The 15,901-nt window shown below is 46.7% G+C and overlaps 1 protein-coding gene across 2 annotated transcripts in view; it reads left to right on the forward strand.

Moving 5' to 3' along the window:
• CFAP91 (cilia and flagella associated protein 91) overlaps positions 1-15,901 on the forward strand; it is a 431,267-nt gene that overhangs the window by 401,286 nt on the left and 14,080 nt on the right. For both annotated transcript variants that reach the window (XM_086933540.1, XM_086933541.1), the window contains one exon: positions 3,924-4,082. In XM_086933540.1, the coding sequence (XP_086789666.1) occupies positions 3,924-4,081 (158 nt within the window). In that variant the 3' untranslated portion in view covers position 4,082. The remainder of the gene's footprint in view (positions 1-3,923; positions 4,083-15,901) is intronic.

Here is a 15,901-nt window from a genome sequence, read left to right on the forward strand (position 1 = left end):
GACTCGAGCAGTGTGAACCACGGACACCGCCGAAGGAGTAGGTCTCACGCCTTGTTCCCGCATCGGTATGTTTTAATCCATTCCTTCCATTCTATGCACACGCGTCTCCCACGCCAACCTCCTAACAACTCTTATCGCTCCCTCTTGCAGCAGAGGAGCGGGCGTACAGACACGGGCTGATAGAACAGCGAGCACGAAGCAAGTCACGAACGGGTAAGTCTCCATCAACCCGACCGCTTCCCCGAAACGTTCTAGAGCTGAATGAACCATTGCGAAAGAGTAGACACTAAATGTAGTCTTTTTGTATTGTCTTCCCCCACAGCGACTTTGATCACGCCTATTGGGAAATACTATTCCACTTTGGATTTTCACCTGCCTGCCATTGTTTGAGTTCTTAATACTTGTGGATTAAGGTAGGGAGCCCCTGTTGAACACAGGTAGTTGATCCCCTTTCATTCATTTCAAGCCTGAATTGTTTTCCTAAAGCCACCCCCCTTTCTATTTTGTTTCCAAACCATTCCGGTCCTGAGGAGAACCCCCATTTAACTAAAAGGGGTTCGAAACGCGTCGACCAGCTTCTTTGTCCCGCATCTGGTCACCAATTTTTGTCGGAACAGTTGTTCGATTCATTTGGTTTTACAAGACAGACTGTGACAATAACAACTAGAACAGATCGTAAAAACATAGAATGAAATTCTTTCCATTGAACTGAATGACCGATGCTCGGACGTAGTGTTTCTCTATATATTGTTTGTTGTTGTGAATGCATGTTGTATGAATGTATGGCCAAGTGTGTCTGAAATTGTATATTTATCTGTTTGTATATTTTGTATATATAATCCATTGTTTTGTATATTCCGTATTTTCCATGCACGACGAATAGTGTGCTCAAAAAACAGAAAAAGACAAAAAGTTTGATTTATAAATAGAATAAAATTGTCTGTGGTTAAAAGAAAATAGGTTGTTTTTGTTCCAATCGAAGCAGCCGTCGCCACAAATTGACCAGTCATCTAAATTTGACACCCCAGTGTTGGCTCTTGTTTTGTTTAATATACAGGGGTGACTTAGACACGTTACCGGGTAGGCTTGTCTTGAACACTGTGGGCAGTGTTGAGGCTGGCTAGTAGATGCAAACTGCTTGTCGAGTCTGCAGTGGTGGACTGGGGGTTGGTTTTACAGGGTCACATCCAGGGTGGAACAAACAATCCCTAGAGTGACCCTTTAACGTACATGCCCTGGGTGCCATATACTATGGGCTGAAAAGTAAGTTAGCTTAAGCCAATCTTGTGTAAGTCAATTGAAAATACACAGTTTAGGGTCAGGGCACCCTCACTGAGGTCTGATTAGCGGCCTTAGCGCAATCTCAAAGTAAAAAAAAAACAGCAACATCAGCCTAAAACTTTGGGGTGACCACATGAAAAGAGGCATTTCCTTAGATGACGCTTCATGTTTCCATCTTCTAATGTGACTAAATGAAACCAGCCCACAGACTGTGCTGAGTTCTATATGAAATTAAAAATAGAAGTTCAATCCAAAATTGAGGTACAACCCCCTCTGTACCAATCTTCGCCCCCCTGGCATTATATTATCTCCTAAACTTTTCAAAGGGATCCATTGCTGGGAAGCAGAAACACAAGTCTGCCCCTTTTAATGTCACATCCTGGAAGCACCCCTCCCCTGGATCAGCAAGCAGTTGCAGAATTATGGCTATGTAGATTTCAGCCCCAACCCCTCCTCCAGCAAGCGATGCTTAATACTTCTGGAATTGACCAGTTGATCCTGGAGATTTTTTTTCTGTCTGCCAGTGCAGCAGAGTAATTAATTTCTCCAGTCAGGTAACTGATGGGATGAGTCTCTTCAGAGAGGCATATCCACTTAAAGAATATGGTAAGAAATCCAGATGTTTCAAAAGGACTTGTATGACTTGTGGGTGGCGGGGTTGGGTGTCGCAAGGTGAGGGGAAGGCTAATTTAAAAAATATATATCAAAACTTACCTCCGGTCCCGCATTGTGTCTCCTCTCTCTGCTCCTCACAGGAAGCAGACAGCCTCCCTCTCCTCCCCTAAGCCAATCACAACACTGCAATTGCAGGGTTGTGATTGGTTGGGGTGCCAACCGCACAGGCATAGATGGGGATACCGTTTTCTCCATGCAAGCTGCATGCAGCCAACATGGAGAAAACGGGAGAGTGCCTATGACTGGTTTGGTCGGCACAGGGGGCGACCAAACAGTCAGCGCCCTCAACAGTGGCCAAGCCATTCCTCCCCTGCATGGAGCAGGACCGCCCACCCACCCGCCCCCAACCAAACCCTTCTGCTTTCTTGTAGCGCGAGAAGCAGAAACATAAAATGGTATTCATAATACGTGGAGGAGCCTCCCTTGCCTAATAGCATCAAGGCTCAACAATTTATATACAATGCAGCACTATTGACCCTTGTATCATGTTTGAATCTGGAGTTAATCTGATCACAATTTAACATGGACAGTTTGCACTGAAAGTATTACACATGATACCTTTTACCCAGGAGGAATGATGCAGTTCCTCCAGTTTAGTCTGGGACTCCTTCTGTCATAGTGCTACCTTTGAACAGACAAGAGTCGTTCTTGCGTAGCCGGCATAAATGCATGCATGAGCGCATGTGTCTAAGCCACTTTGCCAGAGTCCTCTTTCCCAGCTGTACACAGAAGCTAACTTTATTTTAAAAGGTGGGCACTGGAAGTTACAGTCAAAAACCATTTAACCAGGAGCTTTACAATGGAAAATACTACATTTACCACAGCCGGGTTCCAAAGATCAAGAGTCCAGAAGCAAAGTTATTGGCGATTTTCATTTGCAAAACCCATTTGCTCATAGTGGAATTTGGAATATGTGACAAAGAAATCTTTTCTAGCCTCTCGTCTGTGTACATTATATTTATTCATATAAACTAAGACATTAAATTGCATCGCCCAACTGGCTAAATAATAAAAAAAAATCTACACCATGAAAATCATTTCATATTGCTCAGCACCTGATGAGCCACTTGAGGTGGGCATGGATTGAAGTACAAAGGGGGTGTAGAAAATGTGATATATTAGGACAGATCCTTCAAAAATAAAAATTGCCTTTTACATGTAGCATTTACACTGTACTTTCTGTTTATGATTCAGTCGTGGTCTTCAAATGCTCTGAAGATATTCCTATGAACACAGTCTATATTTCCTGCTTTGGAATATATTTTGCAAAATGGGTGCCCTACCCTAAGCCAGAACTGATATGAATTAACCGCTGAAATTATAACCGGAAACTGGGGACAAAGAAATACTCCTTGGACAGCTGGTCAGGTGATACACTAAGCTCAGATAAAATTGTCCTTTATGCGTGTTCTGACTACAGCTCTGCTCAAATTAGCATTAGATCACCCCAGCACTGACACCTTTGAGGCAGTGTATGGCTTTTTATTAAACATGATTGTAGTTTTCATTCAAAGGTGTACTCTTCTGAGTGTACTGCCTGTTTGCCACTTTTCTTCCAATGTAGCAGTACCCCTATTTTTATTAATGCATATTCGCTTAGTTGTGTCTGCTCATACTTTTGAAAATGAATTTTCCAAGCGGCATATCTGATTTGTTTCTAGAACGACCGTCGCTCTTGCCATCACTACAGATTATTTTCACTTACCTTATCCAACAGAAATTGTGATTATCTCTGTTGATGTCAGATGTCATTGTGCTCTAATGTTTTCATTGATTTTTATTATGATTTACCCTTTACTGTTTATGTATTAGAGAAGAACAATGCAATCCTGACATGGAACGTAATAATCATGCATAGTGCTAGGGATGTAATCAGACTTGCCTATGTCTCTGTAACAGTACTGAGTTTTTACAAAGCTACAACATTGCACTCTAGAATGCACTCTTTCTTTTTTTGTCCCCAACAGTAAGACTTTCCCAAAGGAAGCACACTGTAGCAGCCCACCGTGTCATCCATGAGGGGACAGAGACAGTGATGATTGAAAATTCAAAAGTCAACCAACAGGAGGAGATTAAAGCAGCTACTCCAGAAGACGAAGACGCTGGACCGGAATGTGATCCATAATGTATGTTGGAAGACGTATTTCATGCATTCGCCACACAGTGCCCGAGCACGTTGTGAGTGTTTTCGGTATCCAGAATGGACAAAAGGCTAAGGGTCTAATTTAGAGTTGGACAGGGAGAGTATCCCATCAAAAAACCTGCTGGATGTCCTGTTTGCTGTATCACAAGGCTTTTAGAATCTATGACACAATGAATATTGCACCCTATCTGCCAAACTCTAAATCAGGCTCTACGTTCCTTGTAATTTACTGTTCTCTTTGGAAAATATTCTTTAGTGGCTGAGCAGTGGCGTAACGAAACTTGAGGGGCCCCCCGGCAAAGTACATGGAGGGGCCCCCCATTCTCTGTGTCATTCAAGAGCTCTCAGGCCAGCAACCTGCCATACTGCAGGGGCTCACCCCAGCCATAAATAAAGGATTCTGGTTCCTCCATTGGTCACATCCGCCCTTTCATCGGGCGATTTACATACATCAGTAAATACTGCTGCTGCGCCCTCCAGCAAAGTTACATAACACTGCCTCCAGAAGGCCCACCAAACACATCCTCCTACTTGAGGACCCACCTTCAAGCGAAGCCCGCTCAGTTGACCACCTCTAAACACATACCACTGCCTTCTTGAATGAATGAAATGAAAGAATGAATGAAAAAAATATTTGGTAAAGCGCACTGCGGCCAAGCGGCTTCCTGGCGCTGGGGACCTGATCAAAGCTCACAGAGGGAACCCAGGGAGACTAAGAGGGGAATGCCTGAGAGAAAAGAAAGGTTTTGAGGGCTTTGCGGAAGTGAGTGTAGATGGGGATAGAGCGAATGGAGAGTGGAAGACTATTCCAGAACTGGGGGGCCAGGACTGAGAACCGGGTGCCCCCCGTTCTGGATTTGCGGAATCGGGGGATATGCAGAAGAAAAAGGGAAGAGGAACGAAGAGTGCGGCTAGGGGCATGAGAGGAGATGAGAGAAGTGATGAACAGGGGAGCAGAGCGGGAATGAGCCCGAAAGGCTAGACAGGCCAATTTGAAGAAAGATCTGAAACGGACAGGAAGCCAATGAAGGGACTTGAGAACAGGGGTGATGTGAGAGGATTTAGGGAGGGAGAGGATGAGGCGAGCAGCTTGGTTTTGAATGGCCTGGAGTCGGCGGGTTTCGTAGGCGAGTATTCCCACGTAAAGGCCATTCCCATAGTCGAGGCGGGAGGTGACAAGGGCCATGACTATGGTTTTGAGTGCGTCGATGGAGAAAAACCGCGAAATTTTCCGGATAAGACGGAGGGAGAGAAAACAGGAAGACACAACGGAGCTGATCTGACTATGCATGGATAAGTCATGGCTGACTTTGATACCAAGGGTACGGACAGGGGAAGCGGGCAAAGGGGGGGGGGACCAAAAGAGAGGGGCCAGTGTGCGGGAGACCAAGGGTTCGAGGGACCACCAGTGAGGACAAGTTCCGTCTTGTCAGGGTTGAGCTTCAGGTGGTTAGCGCTCATCCACTCAGAAATAAAAACTAAGGTGGAACAAAACTTAGGGAGAGAATCAGGGGTAGAAGAAAGGTCGAAAACGAGCTGGAGGTCATCTGCGTAATTGTACACAGAGACCCCCAGCTCAAGAAGGGAAGTGATGAGGGGATGGATGTAAAGGTTGAAGAGAAGGGGGGAAAGAGAGGAACCTTGGGGAACGCCGCAAGTAACCGGGCGGGGAGGGGCAGAAAAGCCGGAGAGGTGAACCGCCTGGGACCTGTCCCGAAGGAATGACGCGAGCCAAGAAAAGGCCGCGCCTAGAATGCCCGCTGCGCTGACACGGTCGAGAAGGATGGAGTGGTCAACCGTGTCAAACCCAGCGGACAGATCGAGAAGGACCAGGGCTTGGGGGAGGTTAGAGTCGACCTTCCCCTTGAGTTCGTTCAAGACTGCAAGGACCACCACCTCCGTGAAGTGGCCCGGGCGGAAACCCGCCTGATGGGATGCCAAGAGGCTGTTCTCCTCGATGTAAGTAGAGAGGCAGGACGTGATATGGGCTTCCAGGATCTTGCCAAGATAGGGAAGAAGGGAAATGGGTCGAAAATTAGAAAGGAGAGAAGGGAGAGGTGAACCGCCTGGGACCTGTCCCGAAGGAATGACGCGAGCCAAGAAAAGGCCGCGCCCCGAATGCCCGCTGCGCTGACACGGTCAAGAAGGATGGAGTGGTCAACCGTGTCAAACGCAGCGGACAGATCGAGAAGGACCAGGGCTTTGGGGAGGTTAGAGTCGGCCTTCCCCTTGAGTTCGTCCAAGACTGCAAGGACCACCGCCTCCGTGGCCCGGGCGGAAACCCGCCTGATGGGATGCCAAGAGGCCGTTCTCCTCGATGTAAGTAGAGAGGCAGGAGGTGACATGGGCTTCCAGGATCTTGCCAAGATAGGGAAGAAGGGAAATGGGTCGAAAATTAGAAGGGAGAGAAGGATCCATACCAGTTTTTTTTAGGATAGGGAGGACTATAGCGGATTTAAAAGAAGAGGGGACGGAACCAAGAGCCAGAGAGGAATTGAGAAGAGCAAGAGGGGGGGGCGGGACAGTTGGTGAAGAGAGTTTTAAGAATCCGTGCCCGCGCGCAGTCCGCGGGAGAGCCAGATTTAACTTTGATCAGAAGTTTTAGAAATAAATCAGGGGAGATAGGAGGGAAGAGAGCGAAAGAGGAAGGGGGAGGAGGAAGAAGACAAGTGAGACGGGGTTGAGACACAGTGGGGAGGTTGGCTTTAATCTTCACAATCTTGTCGATAAAGAAATCATTAAGTGAGGAACAGAGGGACTGTGAGGGGACCAGACTAGGGGTGGAGCGATCAGAGGTAGCAAGATTGTGGACCAGGGAGAAGATTTCACGAGATTTATTAGCAGAGAGAGCTACTCTCTCAGTGAAATATGCGGTTTTAGGCACTGGGATCGCTTTTTTATATTCAGTGAGAAGTAGTTTATATTTGGCGCGCAAAGAGGGACAGTAATTCCGTCTCCAGTGGCGTTCCGACCGCCTGAGGTCGAGTTTGAGCTTTTTAAGCTCTGGAGAAAACCATTTGTGCGCATCGTAGGGGCGGACCGCCTTGATCTTTCTAAGCGGGGCAACTAGATCACACGAAGAAGATAGCCATATGCCAATGGTGTTGACCTGGGATTCGAGAGGAAGATCAGTAAGGTCTGGGGCAGAAGAAGCCAAGGAGAGCGAAAGGGAATCAAGGTCGGTCTGATTCCAATTACGGGCTAGAATGTTTTTCGGAAGAGGAGGCTTGTCAACCGCGCCCAAGTGAATAGAGAAAGAAATAGTAAAGTGATCAGACCAGACACAAGGGGATATGGAGGGCAGTGAAACAACAGGACGTGAGGACCAGATTTGATCCAGGATGTGACCCTGGGCGTGGGTAGGGACTGTAACATGAGATGTAAAGTTTAAGCACTGGAGGGTGGCAGAAAAATCTTTAGAGGGAAGATCTTCCCTAGGATCGCCCGGCCAAAAGTTAAAGTCGCTGAGCAGAAGGACAGAGGAGTTGTTTACCACCAGAGTAGCCAAAAGGTCCTGAAGGGAGGCTACAAAGGAAGGCATAGATTGGGGGGGACGGTACACGAGGACAACAGTGAGGGGCCTGCTACTAACGCATCCATTACACTCTACTCTCACCCATATGAAACAAGCAGTTATGCTTTTCCACCCGCCTTTAAAACCACCCCCCGGATGTCACTGTGAACCCGTGACTGCCGCCTACTGCTCCCCTGTCCACCATCGACAGGAAGACTGATGGCCGGTCCCATCTAACCACTGCCTACCAGTAAAGACAGAGCCTTTCAGCTGCTGCCCTCCCCAATGCCACTGTAGTAGTTTAAACCATGTTAAACAATCTCTTCAACTGACCACCCCAAAACAGTTCTTCCTGCTAGCCTCTATGGCTTCAAAGCTGTTCTGCTACTTTTCATCCTCTGAGGAGGGCTGAGGTTATACATTTACATATGAACTGACGGATCCCTGAATGGAGACATCATTTATATAGAGAAGGATTTGATGTACAGACTTGATACCTGATAGTTAGTTTTATTAGCAAGTAAACTGCTTCAATGGCATTTTAGTTTGGAGATGTAGCACATGATCTTTAACATGCTCTTATGATCTAAAGGTTTTAGTGTGTGCGCACAACCATTATTAGTTGGTGTCTGGGGAGATTGCAATATGATCCATGAACTGTGGGCTTTCATTACATTGAGTAGTTTAAGGGACAATATGGTTTCATTTTCTTTTTTACAGATGGACATATGATATACTGAATGATTACTAACTTTTGAGCATCTTACAGGACATCCATGGTTTAATGGGTGAACAGATAGCTTTTCTTTTTTTTGTTTCTCTTCCTTCTGGATGTGAAGTGATTGTCTTCCACTTTTGGTTCTAACTGAGAGTTGTTAAAATACCTTGTGTCCCTGTTCTGTGTGTGCCATTAACACCTTCACTGCGGCGGCTATTCCGCCGCAGTGCTAAGGGGGCGGGGGGCCGTGCGGGGTGCACATGCTGGTGACGGAACCGTTCCGTCACCAGCCGCGGTTGAGCATGGCCCCTCCCACTCAATGGAACGCCCAGCGCAGGCGCGGAATCCGCGCCGCGCAGGCACGGCGAGCGGGCCATGACGGAACCGCTCCATCATCAGCACAGCGCCACCGCGGCTGATGACGGAGCGGTTCCGTCATCAGCACGGAAAGAGTTAACGATGAACTTTAAGCATGCATAGGATGTGACCAGCAGTTCTCAGTGGCTGACCCACACAAATCCTCAGTTTTGTGTCTGGAGAAATGGCATCCAATTATTCCTTGTGTTATCTGATAGAGACTTCTAGACACAAATTCCTTACCTCAGAACAGTCCCCAGGTGTCAAATTAGATCTGGAAAATCTTGAGAAGCACCTCTGAGCGCCGAAGGTGGCAACGATCAGGTCACCGGCGATTAGCATGCAGTGCCCATATAGGTGCAACCTCAGCTCGCTGACATCAGTTCTTTTCCTTCCACACCATCTTCGCAGATTTGGAGAGAGTACCTCAGTCCAATTTCTGTACTATTTGTTTTTTAGATTTTGTCAACCTTTTTTGAGCTTTTCTCTCAGTGTGCAAATAGGGAGGACGCCTAAAATCCTGTGGGGTTTAAACACTGTGGTTCATGTTCCAGACAGATGTCTCTGACAGACCCCCCACCTGGTTTGCCTGGGGTGCCTGGAACGAGGCCACGACTCCAAAGCCTGCCCGACTGTCGGACAATGAATCCCATGGTGATTCAGGTCCTAGCCCTGACCTCCTTGGACTCTGTGAAGCTTCAGGTCTCCGTCTCGTGGAAAGGCCCTGCCCTATATGCAGAGCCATTCCTGGTGCTCAACACCACACCCGAAGTCATCGAGTAAGTCCCATATACAAATCAAAGAATTCAAAGAGCGACTGTCCCTTCACGCCATTGTGCATTTGGGCTCAATGTGTTCTACTCAACCTTGAAAAAGTCTCGGTGACAAAACCTGTGTCGGCTGCTGTTCGTTATTGAATGCTATGCTTTATCCACAAGAACTATGAAAAACTTTGGGAAGACTAAATATAACTAAGGCATATTTGAACTTTTGAGTACTTTATCACTGCTCATACTTTTTGACTACTTTGTGTGCTTCACTACCTTTCCCCAGAAATCTTGACAGAGATGCTTCAGCCTCTCATCCCTTTTAATGAATCTCTCAAGGACGTCCTGCTCAGGGCATGGGCCAAGCCCTTTACAGGGGCTCCAGTGCACAGAGCAGCTTTCCTCCGCCGTCGTTCGCTTCCTAGGGACCCAACCGTCCTCACCCAGCAGCCCACCCAGAGAGCCTGGTTGCCCAGGCCTCCATGTGCCAAACTAACCGTCCCTCCCACTCCACAGAAGAGGGAATCCAAGAAGTTGGACACTTGCAAGAGGATGTTCTCTTCCACCAGTGTTGCTTTGTGGTCGGTGAACACTGCGTGCCTCTTTGGCAGATATACCCACGGGAAACGACCTTGAAACACGAATCCATAACAACAAGTGTTCTAAACTACAAATCCTCAACAACGACCTTTACCTTTAACCTCTACTCACTGGTTAGAGGCGGCAGACCCGAGAGCAGAGGACGGCCCGGGACCAGGGTTCGATTCCCGGCGCGGCAGGTTTCTGGACCAGGGTCAGCGGACTCGATAATTCTCTCGCCTCGGTGCCCACTCTGATCAGCGATCACACTCGGCAACTCTGGGCATTAGCTTGCCTCATCTTCACTAATGGCCCCACCAGACCGCCGGGGATGCCTGGCCTCACCCTGGAGATACCCATTAATTGACCATCTCTCAGGGAAGCCAGGAAGGGTTTCGCAGCGGTCGAAGCGCCTTGGGACCCTACGGGTAAGTAGTGCGCTATATAAATGCCAATACATACATACATACATACATACACGAACAACGACCACCTTAACTACTACTCTTCATGAACCATACCTTCCTAAACCAGAGGTGTCAATAATTAAAAAAATAATCTTAAATGCAAGTGTAATTATATTAAAATAGTTGCAATTAGGAACGGGATGTGAGGTATTTGATTTTAATCACGCTGTGGATATATTATACTTTGTTTTAATTTATAGTGTTAGGCCAGTAGATAGCACTGTTAGTTTGTTTTTCAATGATGCTATCTTGATCTGTGCTCGATGTGAATGGTTGTCACAATTGAAATGGTTAAGAAATGGGGGTTGGCCGTTTTTAATATGTCTTAATTGTCAATTCTTTTTACTAATGAAAATATGTCATGCAATCCATTTAAAAAATATATATTATCTGTGAGAACTTGCTTTTTTTTACTATTGTTTTAATTAGTGCATCAAAACAGATGATGGACTTATATTTTATTGTTTTTAAGCGTTGATTCGTGTCTTTTTGAAGGTTCGTCTGTATTTCAAATAAACGATTATTTGTTTGATAATTTAAAGATTATTAACTTTAAATTGTTCTATTAAAAAGACTTGTTTCATTTAATTACATTTGTTGTTCCGGGTTTCAAACATGCGTTTAAGAGAATGTAGTGATGGATTCGGGTAATATGGAAATTGATAATTTTCGTGCTTTAGTAAGTTGTACAGAACATAGTGGTTTGGCTTTGGTAGTGGTTTAGCCTTTGTGGTTAAGGCATTCGTTGTTAAAGTGGTAGTTGTTCTGCAGCCATCTGAGCAGAAATAGGTAGCGCTGCGCGCAGCAGGCACTTGTGTGTGCGCATTTTTAACTAGTCATTTTCACGACTGGCCCACGCATGCGCACACCCAGTAGTACCTTTCCTCCTCCTTCTCCCCTACAGCACTTAAACAGGCAGGGACCCGGGTCCCCCGGGTCTTACAATGGGCAGAATTAAGCCTGCTCTTTAGCCAATCCTGACGCAGTGGTGCTGGTAGCGCTGCGCCAGGATTGGCTGAGACACCTCAGAGACTTCAGCACTGGTGTCGCGCTTGGGTGGTGCTTGGGTGGTGGATGTTTTCTAAGTGTGGCCAATCACATGTGGCTTATGTTAAGCCATTGAGTGGTGATTGGCCATTTCCCCATGCTGTATGTCCACGTCACCGCGCCTGGCGTGCCCTTACATCAACAGTCAGAGAGAGTCACGAGGAGAGTGTGTAGTAGACCCTCGTGCGTGCCTGCAGCAGTCAGTGAGTGTCTCTTCATCGTGTCTACAGTCAGTCAGTCGAGTGAGTCACACAATTCCTCATAAAACGTACGTTTTTTGTGTACAACAATCACTACTATTCACTACAGAAGTGCGTCGGTGTGCATGGTGTCTCTCTCTACATATGCGTGTGATTGCAATGCATGACCTAAGCACTAGTACAGTAGCACATTTCCTTGCGGTCAGAACTTGCACTAATGCAAATGCACTTTTTCTTAAACGTGCGGCTGCTGCGGGGAGTACTTGTGCAAGGGAACATATGCTTCATTATAATTAAAACTGTCTTTCTTGTGGTTTGTACTTCGAGCTGGCCTCACTGGTGCAGAGGCACCGCACGGCACATTTCTGGTTTGGCGTGGAACTGGAAGAACTAGCACAGTCAGAAGTACACACCAACCATTGTGTTTAGAATCTGATTCTAGGAGCACAGGGCGGGTGCGCACTTTCATGTGCGCAAATAACGACCGGGTACACTTACACAGATGCTCAAATCCCTGCGGTCAGGACTGGCACTGAAAGAACGAGTCCACAAGCATGGGTTCATGTGCACTAGTGCCCACTCTCCTTCATGTGCTTGTACCTACCGCAGGAAGATCGGGGGCGGGGTTACCCTTTCATTCACCTATGTGTATGTTGGTGAGATGGTGACTGCTTGAACCCATGTGCGTGTGCCATGATCTTAGAGGGTATTGAATTATATGCAAACCGTGCTTGCCGTAGGCCTCTGAAGTGGTATCAGTGCTCGGATCATAGGTGTCAAGAGCATGCTTATGAACCTCGAGCAGGCACAGACAAAGGCAACAGGGACCCTGGAAGGAAAGCAGCCTCGAAAAACAAGTGTTTATTTTACAATGCAGTTCTGCATGAGTTAGTTTGAATGTTCGCCTTGAGTGCAGGTGGAGGAGGATACTAACTGTGTATATGTATCATGGCTTAGCACGGGATCCAAGCAGAGAATCATAATGCTTTGTCATTCGCGCCCAGATCCAGTAGGTCTTTATATGTGTGCGACTGCATGCGCCTATGCAGTGCTCTCTGACACCAATCGTAGCTGTGCTCTACTGTTTAAATGGTGACATGAGGTCTAATTTTTTGCTTGTTTCCACTGGGACCCATGGCACCCTTGGTACGCCAGGATTTACTGACTCCTGCCTCGCTATCATTCGCAAAAAAGAGGCCTTGCATTCTTTCATTGTCAGCCTTAATTTTGTGCTGTCGGGCAGCTGGTATAGTTATTAGGAGAGTTAACTAGTAGCTTTTCTTTATTAAAGTAAGTGCCTTCGTTGCATTTATAGCAAACAGGTGGCATTTTATTGTCATTGCGCTGTGCTTCACAAACAGCTCTCAACATTAGCAGGGCCAGATCAGCTCAGCCTTCCATTTTCCCTGACTCACGAAAGTGTTTTAACAGTACACTCTCGTAGAAGGCTGTCAAGGCAGGTGCCGGTTTCATGCAGAGCCGGAAAGAAAGCCACATGCCCCCTGTTTATTCAGGTCCGGAAATGTCCAAACGCCTCATCTAAAATACCAAAGAAAACAGTAAAATATTTTAAAGGGCCCACGGGCCATGTTTAGTAGTGGTCTCAGAAATGTCTTATTAATCCTGAAATTGTTGCAGTTCTCTCTTATAACATCGTCTCAGAGTGCCCTGAAGCTGCTGCAAGTAAATGTGTTGACACTATAAGAGTGATTTGGATTTATATTTATTGACATCTTTTTTGTTTAAAAAAAAAAGGATTAGAAATGGAAAAAGCACAGTTTTTATTAGGTCTCGTAGCGAAAACACAGCGCGTCAGCGCTGTGTCTCGCTAGAGATCTATTGTTGGCGACTGTGCTTCCCAGGAGACAGTGCCGGCCGCGCGCATCGCCTTGGAGGCGAGTTGAAACTGGAGCGCGCGCTGTGGCCAGGCGCGTCTCCTGGGAAGCTCAAGACCACACACGCATGCGCATACACACAGACACACACACAAGCGCCCATGCACGCACGCACATACATACATACAGAGACACCCCCCCTCACACATACACACATGTGCACACACACACACAAGTGCACCGAGGCCCCCCCTCCCCCGCCGTCACCGTCGCACACATACATACACACATGAGCATACACACACACACGTGCACCAAGTTCCCCCAGCCTTTTGGAACTTACCTGGCCAATGTCGGGGACTCTGCTGTCAGCACGCGGCGCCCAACCTCCTGCTAGCGCGGCCCCGGGACTCTACATCGCTCACAGGAGCCCCGGGCCGCGAGACGCATCAACTCCGCCTGCCTCCTCTTCCGGTCTGGACGTGGCCCCGCCCCCGTCACAGGCGACCGTGCCTGACTTCCGGGGCGGCCGCAGCGGGATTCCGGGGGCATAGATTGGTTTCAAACATTATTAAAACTAATGCTCTTCAAATAAACCGCACAATTAAAATGCGATGTTCAGGGTGGTTATAGTCCGCTAGATTGGACACAGTTCTGAGCTACATAAAATGTTATACAATGGAACTCACGGAGAGCGACAGGTGTTTCCTCAATCTTAGAGAAAGGAAGAGAAACACACTCAGGAAGAGGCACAGGATGAAACATCAGCCAGCTCAAACATGGGGAAAAATCATCAGAACACAAGGGCCAGCCCAGAGCCGCAAGACAAGTATTACACACACCTAACTAACGCTTTACACATCTTTAGAGAGGGCACTGCTGATGTTAAAAGTCTGCAAATTTATAGCAGCATGAATCATACTTTGTAATAACCATAAAATATGGCGGAATGCGCGATACTAAAGAATCGTACAGTGCAGCAAAACAATCTAAAATTGCATTGCCGGGTCATTCACTGCTTTGGTTAATCAAAAACAGTGCTACCATTTATTAAGCACACTTTAGTCACCTGACCTTTGGTGCATCACACATAAAATACAGAAATCACACAAACAAAACATTATATATAAAACGTTATGAATTGGCATTTGCGACACATTTTCCAAAATTAACATAGGCTTTTAAAGGTGTTATTCTAAGGGTTGAAACATTACCATATGCTTGAGGGAGAGATGAGGAGTGGAGATGAGAAGGGTGATAGATGTTCCTCGGCCTTTTTATATGAGGTAGAGTTTTGCTCTTAAAAGGCAATATGAAAGGTAGTGACTAACTATCACACTCTCACAGACTCTCCCTTTCTCACACTCTCTCTAACACTCTCACAAACTCTCACTGACACTCTTACTTACACTAACTCTCACTCTCACTGACTCACTTACACTAACTCTCTCACTCACACTGACTCACTCACACTGACTCACTCACACTGACTCACTCACACTGACTCACTCACACTGACTCTCACTCGCACTGACTCTCACTCGCACTGATTCTCTCACTATCACTGACAGACTCTCTCACTCACTGTCACTAGCAGACTCTCACTGACTGTCTCTCCCACTCACTAACTCACTTACTCACTGTCCAGACTCACTGACCAACTCACCCACTCTCTCTCACTCACGAACTGGCTCTCTCACTCACTAACTAACTCGCCCACTCATTCTCACTCACCACTCATTCTCACTCACCACTCATTCTCACTCACTCACTCACTCACTCTCAACACATATTGCAGTCCAAATGCAATAGGTGTCACATTTACGAAAGTTATAACTATTGTCATTGTCATACGCAATGCCAATAACTCAAACTTTAATGCTGCGAGACCTATTGCATTGTAAATGCTTGTTTGTACTTTTTCTTTTCCTTTGTGACTTTTGTACCCTCGATCCCAGAAGCTCTAATTGTTCGAATCCAGCTCTTTTTAATCGTGTTTTTTATGTGACATGGTCTCTTCTTGTGCAGTTCACATGTCCACAGACCCAAACCCCTGGCAAGTTTAGCCAACAGATTCCCTGCTCCATCGCGTGTCCCTCTGTCTACGACCTCTTGAGGCCCCCAATAAATCTGAAGCACTGAGAAGGAACTGAGGCAGAATTTCTGCGTTTTAGTAGGAGCCCCGTGGAGAAAAAGTGTCAGAAGTAATAATAGGGGCTGGGGGAGTGTTTGAGGGGTGAGCCCTTGTTTACAGTTACCCACACCCTGTTTGGGCATGAAAGTGCCTGCAGCATTGTTGGCATTTCACAAATGAGTCT

The sequence above is a fragment of the Lissotriton vulgaris genome, chromosome 8, assembly GCF_964263255.1.
Source record: "Lissotriton vulgaris chromosome 8, aLisVul1.2, whole genome shotgun sequence".
Lineage (NCBI taxonomy): Eukaryota > Metazoa > Chordata > Amphibia > Caudata > Salamandridae > Lissotriton > Lissotriton vulgaris.